The sequence below is a fragment of the Protobothrops mucrosquamatus genome, unplaced genomic scaffold, assembly GCF_001527695.2.
Source record: "Protobothrops mucrosquamatus isolate PMUCROS unplaced genomic scaffold, P.Mucros_1.0 scaffold1924, whole genome shotgun sequence".
Classification (NCBI taxonomy): domain Eukaryota; kingdom Metazoa; phylum Chordata; class Lepidosauria; order Squamata; family Viperidae; genus Protobothrops; species Protobothrops mucrosquamatus.
The window spans coordinates 13,667-21,343 of record NW_015388045.1 but is presented as its reverse complement, the minus strand read 5'-3'; the positions used below and the strand labels follow the sequence as shown (position 1 = coordinate 21,343).

At 40.9% G+C, this 7,677-nt stretch overlaps 1 protein-coding gene across 1 annotated transcript in view; it reads right to left on the bottom strand.

Annotated features, from left to right (window-relative positions):
• ARVCF (ARVCF delta catenin family member) overlaps nt 1–7,677 on the bottom strand; it is a 50,387-nt gene that overhangs the window by 31,598 nt on the left and 11,112 nt on the right. The window contains exons 2-3 of the mRNA XM_015823590.1: nt 5,363–5,480; nt 4,288–4,459 (exon numbers count right to left, since the gene is read on the bottom strand). Coding sequence (XP_015679076.1) covers nt 4,288–4,459; nt 5,363–5,480 — 290 coding nt within the window. The remainder of the gene's footprint in view (nt 1–4,287; nt 4,460–5,362; nt 5,481–7,677) is intronic.

Below are 7,677 nucleotides of genomic sequence, written 5' to 3'. Positions count from 1 at the left end.
AAGAAGAAGAAGAAGAAGAAGAAGAAGAAGAAGAAGAAGAAGAAGAAGAAGAAGAAGAAGAAGAAGAAGAAGAAGAAGAAGAAGAAGAAGAAGAAGTAGTTTTATAATAGAGAAGAGGAAGGGGAAAGGATAATTCTTTTCATACTGAAGAGGAGGAGGAGGAGGAGGAGGAGAAGAAGAGGAAGAGGAAGAGGAAGAGGAAGAAGAAGAAGAAGAAGAAGAAGAAGAAGAAGAAGAAGAAGAAGAAGAAGAAGAAGAAGAAGAAGAAGTTTAATAATAGAGAAGAGGAAGGGGAAAGGAGAATTCTTTTCATACTGAAGAGGAGGAGGAGGAGGAGGAGGAGGAGAAGGAGGAGGAGGAGAAGGAGAAAAAACACAACTTGATCACATTTTTTGCTGGGTCCATCTACTCTGAAACTGGCCCTTTCTTCCCTTAAAATCAGCCCAAATTCATCACAGCCTTTTTCATTCCCGAGCCATGGAAAAAACAAGCAGAATGAAAAAAAAAAGAAAAGAAGAAGAAGAAGTGACACATGCAGGGGGAGAGAAAGCAAAGCAAGAGACCCCACCTTTATTTCTCCCAGCTTTTATCCTTACGTTGAAGGGAGGAAGAAGAAATAAATCTAGCCCAGTAGGGGAAAAAAAAGAGAGAGAGAGAGAAGAACGGAAATGGGGAGAGGAAGACACAGGAGAAGGAGTAAGAAACTCACCTTGGTTGAACCATTCCTCTAACAATCAGAAAAGCAGCCCAAGGGGGGTGAAAGTGAAAACAAACAAAAAGTTTTCAAAAGGAAGGACTAAACAAAAAGGGAAAATCAGACGAGAACTTTTGCAAAGCAGATTTAAACCTGGGATTTGAGACGGAGCGGAATCTCTTGACGTTTCCTGAGATGGGAAGGGCACCCTGGCTCTCTCCCCTCCCTCCCCCACTCCCCCAAAGGGGGCTCTGGCCCTCCAGCTCTCCTCCTAGAGTTGGCTTGGTCAACAACATCCCAAAGGGTGTGTCTTCTCTTGGCAGGGAACAAAAAGAGTCATCTCGGGCACAAGTGGGACTGAGGGGTCCTTGGTGCTTCTCTGAGCTTGGTGGCTGTCTGGCAGACGTTTCGTCACCAAACTAGGTAACATCATCAGGGCAGCGCTGTTTGGCAAGTAGGCTGAGTGCTGCTGTACCGGAGACAAATTCCTTGTGTGTCTAACTGCGCTAAATAAACTATTCTATTTCTATTTCTAACTTCTAACTTCTGTTCTACTCTACTTTACCCTATCCTACTCTACTCTAATTCTACTCTATTCTACTCTTTATTTTTAGTTATTTATTAAACAAATTTATGGAGCCACCCAGCTCACACATAGGTGATTCTTTTCTATTGTTCTATTCTGTCCTGTCCTATCCTATTTTTGTTATTCTATTCTATCATCTGTTATTCTATTCTATTCTATTCTATTCTATTCTATTCTATCTTATCCTATTTCTGTTATTCTATTCTATTATCTGTTATTCTATTCTGTTCTATTCTATTCTATTCTATCTTATCCTATTTCTGTTATTCTATTATCTGTTATTCTATTCTATTCTATTCTATTCTATTCTATTCTATTCTATTCTATTCTATTCTATTCTATTCTATTATCCTATTTCTGTTATTCTATTCTATTATCTGTTGTTCTATTCTATTCTACTCTACTCTACTCTACTCTACTCTACTCTACTCTACTCTACTCTACTCTATTCTATTCTATTCTATTCTATTCTATTCTATTCTATTCTACTTCTGTTATTTTATTCTGTTATCTGTTATTCTATCCTATCCCATCCCATCTTATCCTAAATACCTTCACCTTCTCTCTCATTCTTTGTCATAGTGGGCAATCAGGTATCTGTGTTTGCATGTCAGCTGAGATCATTGCTAAAGACCTCCTGGTCTGAACAGCTGAGCAGCTGTTTAGAAAGGTGTGAGGTTCTCAAAGGCCACACGTTCACGGTGATTTGATACCGAAAAACCTGCCTTGCATTACACTTGAGGGGATAAGCCACATGCTGGCCTGGTTCGGCGCAGATTAAGTTAAAACGGCATTCCAGAAAAGGACCCTGACCCCGGCATACGAGCGCACGCCACCTCCTGTATTGTCTCACGGAACATATGTTTGCCAAGCAGGTGCACAACAATGCCTACAGATTGGATTACTCATCCCTTGCTCCTAATTTGGAGGTGACCTTCTGCTGAGGCGGTCTGAATGGAAGCTTCTTTGGGGACTGGGAACACGTAGGTCAACATATCATCCTTGCTACAGCCTGCTCTCCTACCACCACTGCCGTAGCATCGCATTGTGACCTTGCCCAACTGAATCAACAGACCGTGCCTCCGTGTGCACTGAGCAGGAAACTGTGCAACTTGACTTCCCAATTCTCTCGATACCATGAATGCATTGTTTGGAGAATGAAGCTCAAGGATTCTTGAAGCTGTTTGCCTACTGCTCATTACACCCAAGGGCTAGAGAAGGAAAGGTGATTAAATTCTAGTTTAGAATCAGTTCCTTCTTAGAAATGTCACTGGGNGTGCCTCCGTGTGCACTGAGCAGGAAACTGTGCAACTTGACTTCCCAATTCTCTCGATACCATGAATGCATTGTTTGGAGAATGAAGCTCAAGGATTCTTGAAGCTGTTTGCCTACTGCTCATTACACCCAAGGGCTAGAGAAGGAAAGGTGATTAAATTCTAGTTTAGAATCAGTTCCTTCTTAGAAATGTCACTGGGAAAGGACCCAGCAGGAATCTGCACATCTTAAAGGGTTAATAACAGTTTAATAACCGGGTAATAACGGTTAATAATAAGTTCCCTGAAGTTGGGCTCCAACATGGATCCCAAAGCTCAGAAGATAAAACCTCGGGTCCTGGTGGCCGATCCAGATTGGATCCCGCAACATTATCCTGGGACACACGTACATTCGCCTTCATTCGTGGTTAATAACGGTCTTATGAAACCGTCTCTCGTGAAAGCGTACACATTTTTATAGAACGTGTTAGTGTGAAATGGTGCCACCAGACTTCCCCTGATCTGGGGCTACCTCAGACTAACCAGAAACTAACAGGGGTCTTTTCTTACAAAGCTCTACCGACATTCTTGACCTGAGTATCTCCCTCCTTTGTTGGAGAGAGGGAGAGAGAGAGAGAGGAAGAAAAGAATAGGAGAAAAGACAGATTGGTAATAATAGAAAACAGAGTGGAGCAGAGAAATCATCTTCACGATAAATTCATTTAAAAGATCACGGTGAAGAGGACAATTCGGGAGAGATTGATAACTGTGGAGTCCTTGTTGCCGACTACCTAAGTTGGTGGTTTGCTTGCAGATGTTTCATGACCCAACTAGGTAACGTCATCAGTGCTAGAAGGGAGTGGAGTTTGCAGAGATGGGGGGGGGAAGGAGGAGGAGAAGGAGGAGGAGGAGGAGAAGGAAGAGGTAGACTGTAGGGTCCGTGGTGCTCTCTTAGCTTTTGGTCTTGCAGATATTTCATGACTGAACTGGGTAAATTCATCAGTGCTAGAAGGGAGTGGGGTTTGCAGGGATGGGGAGGAGGAAGAGGAGGAGGAGGAGGAGGAGGAGGAGGAGGAGGAAGAAGACTGTAGGGTCCTTGATGCTCTCTTAGCTTGTTGATCTTGCAGATGTTTCATAACCCAACTAGGTAAATTCATCAGTGCTAGAAGGGTTTGCTCCCTCTTTATACACAATGGCTTGCCCTGCCAGGGGTTGGTGGGGTGTGGTTCTCTCCTTGGTAGGAGAAAACCAAAGAGGTTTGGTAGGAGGAGAAAACTACATCCACTAGCACCGATGATGTGATCTAGTTGGGTAAGGAAGCATCAACGTACCACCAAGTTCAGAGCTAGTATGTATAAACAGGCAGCGAATCCCACCCTCCTTCATACTGACGATCTTACTTAGCTGGGTCACGAAATGTCTGCAAGCAAACCGCCCCGCTCAGAGACCATTGCCATTCAACCCTGTGCTTCAGAGATTCTATTAGATTGGTCATTAAAATCTGGCTGTTCACAGCTTGCAATGCCAGTCAGGAACAGGAACAGGGAGGTTTCTAAGAGGTTAGTGAAATGCAACACACAGCATCCCTGATCAGGCTAGCTTGCTTGGGATTCCGGGACTTGGAAGCCCAAGGCAACTGGAGGGCACCATATTGGGGAAAAAAAATATGGCTTAGGTTCAACCAGGGTTGCAATGAGAATGCAGACTGGGTGCACCCTACTTCGTCCTTCCGAAGGTATTAGGAGAACACGTACCTTTGGCCTTCTTCCCACCGAAGCAGCCCGCGTCGTCTTTCTTTTTCTTATGAGTTCCTCCAAAGCTTCCCAGCTGGTTACTTTCTAACTCTCGGAATTTGTCGGCGCCTGGAACTTCTTTGTGGACGTGGTAGGAGAGGTTCCTCATGATGCAGACGCAGTTCTCCACCGACTGAAGCCAGGTGGGGTTTTCCCCAAGAAAAAGAAGACAAGAAGACGTCAGAGAACCATCACAGAAGTCTTCAGAGATGCCGCGGAAGCTTTGAAAAAGTCAGGGGTCACAGCCTTCGCTCACTATTAAGGACAACTAACCAGAGGAACAGCTGGCCTTCAGAAATCGTGGGCGCTCCATCACTGGAGATTTTAAAGAAGAGACTGGACAGTCACTTGTCTCAAATTGTATAGGGTCTCCTGCTTGAGCGGGGGGCTGGACTAGAAGACCTCCAAGGTCCCGTCCAGATTCTATTCTATTCTATTCTATTCTATTCTATTCTATTCTATTCTATTCTATTCTATTCTATTATTCCTCTACTTCTATTCTACTTCTGTTCTTCCTCTACTTCTATTCTATTCTATTCTATTCTATTCTATTCTATTCTTCCTCTACTTCTATTCTGCTTCTGTTCTTCCTCTACTTCTATTCTATTCTATTCTATTCTATTCTATTCTATTCTATTCTATTCTATTCTAATTTCTATTCTATTCTATTCTATCTCTACTTCTATTCTTCCTCTACTTCTATTCTATTCTATTCTATTCTATTCTATTCTATTCTATTCTATTCTATTCTATTCTATTCTTCCTCTACTTCTATTCTACTTCTATTCTTCCTCTACTTCTATTCTACTTCTGTTCTTCCTCTACTTCTATTCTATTCTATTCTATTCTATTCTATTCTATTCTATTCTATTCTATTCTATTCTATTCTATTCTTCCTCTACTCTACTCTACTTCCATTCCATTCTAATCATCCAGGTCAAAAGTATCTAAAAAAAGGTTAAATCTTCCTGTAATAAAAACAAGGCTTTCTTCTGCAAACTACAATTCCCTTTCAGACGTGCAACCGGGAGATTACCTTGTTATCTGTATCTTTTTTCCCCACTGCAGACTGCAAAGCGTGGAGAAGAGCATCTACCAAACCTTCACATTCTCGGAGTCTTCGTCGAGCTTCAGCGCCATCTGAACTTACATTCCTGCAAAATAATAATAATAATAATAATAATAATAATAATAATAATAATAATAATAATAATAATAATAATAATAATAATAATAATAGTTTTTATTTGATAAACTGGGGGAGAAAAATATCTCATTTGAAATTTTTCTAAAGTGCATCCACTTATCGTTTGGCGATCAGCTCCCACCGATGTAATGACTCTGAGAAGGACAAATTCTTTTATTTTGCTTTCCATCCCATCCAGCTTCAGTTAATATTTGTGAACGGACTAAGAGGATTGTCGGTGTGCAAAAGGAAAAAGTTAAGCCCCATTAAAGACACACAGCAATTAACTAAAGCTAATTAGCTGAGCCTCTTTACAAAATGTAAACCAGAAAGCCAAAAATATGTGGGTGATACTTTGAAGTCATCACCGTGATAGCCACTTCCAAGCAGCTTGAAAAGAAATGCAGCTTTTTTTTAAAAAAACTTAAAGCGTGAAGGAAGGGCAGAGTGGCAATTATTATTATTATTTATTTTTTTGTAAACCACCTGGAGCTGTGTGCAATTTTGGCCTTCCCCTTGCCTTTTTTTTTAAAAAAAAAGTCTTTCCAGTGTACATTTTAATTGTCTCTGGTTCTGAAGCCTCCTTTCTTTATTGGAAACCTAACAGAATTTTAATGAAGAAATGATCAGATTACTTCCTTGAAACAATTCCCGCCTTGCTAATTTTCTGTCACCTCTTTGGAAGAGAATTTTAAGTGGATGGTTTAGGCCAGTGCACTTCTGAAAACATCCAATTGGGGGGGGGGAGATATTAATGCTTCAGGAAAGCGACGTGAACACTGCTTTTTATTATCTTACATTAGTAAGCATTGGAATTAATGTTCTAATTAGATGACAAAAGAGAGAAGATGTGGAAAACCCCGGGGCAAACTTCATAGAATCCATAAAAAATCACAGAAATATATATTTGGGAAAAAAACAATTTAATCCCCGAAATTTAACTGAAGAGTGCTCAGTGCATCCCTCTGCTTGAATCCTGCCAGGGGTAATAATTTCCTCAACTTTTCAATAATGTTATGTTCTCTTGTTTGTGAAGTGACACGATTAGATATCGATTTGTGCAAGAAACAATGAGATATCTATGCAGATTCTCAGTTTTCCAGGTCAGGGCTGTCCCAAAGGTGCGCTTTTTTTTTTTTCAAGAGGCAACTGGAACAACCTGCCTCCAGAAGCGGTGAATGCTCCAACACTGGAAGTCTTTAAGAAGAGACTGGACAGCCATTTGTCTGTAATGGGGTAGGGTTTCCTGCCTGAGCAGGGGGTTGGACTAGAAGACCTCCAAGGTCCCTTCCAACTTTATTATTATCTTTTATTCATTAGACATGAACTTCAGTCAACTGAACATCATCATCATCATCATCATTATTATTAAAATGGCAGCTATTGAAGGACTGGTCTCTATTTGTCCATCAACTCCACCCTTACAATGTAGACATGACTAAGATAAGCAAATCTGCTATGTTGGTTTCTCTCTCTCTCTCTCTCTCTCTCTCTCTCTCTCTCTCTCTCTTTCTCTCTCTTCCTTTTTTCTCCCTCCCTCATATTTTCCTCCTTCCCTTTTTTCTCCCTCCCTCTATCCATCCATCCAATGTATCCTGCAACTTGCAATTAAACATATATCCTCTGCCAAACCATAAAAGTAGGATTTGATCCTTACTAGGCTGATCAGATTTGATGATCTCCAGAAGACGTCTCTTTTATCTTTCTAACATCTGAAGTGCTTTTGCTGGAAAATCAAGTAAATGCCCCCTATCTACTGCCTGCCCCAGGTTAGAAGAATTTCTTGGATAGCTGCTTCTGAGCTTTGTGACTCCTTGCTAAGGATAGACTGCCTCAACGTATCTTTTAAGTCTCCAGACTGGATCAACTCTTCCCTGATGATTTTCTACTGAAAAAAAACAACACGTGAAGATTCAGACAGGATTGTTGACTGAATCCACCGATATATAATTACCATAAATATTGCAATTTGGTCAACATTGTGTTGCAAATTGCTTTTTTTTTTTTCCGTAGCAATTTGGTGGTTGAGTTTATTGATGTTTTTCTGCCTGGTTGCTTTTATGTTTAAATTGTTACTTTGGATGTTACCGTTCCCTGATCATCCATAGATACGAAGGAAAGATATACATTTTAAGAAATACGGCAAAACCCTGCTTTGTTGTGGG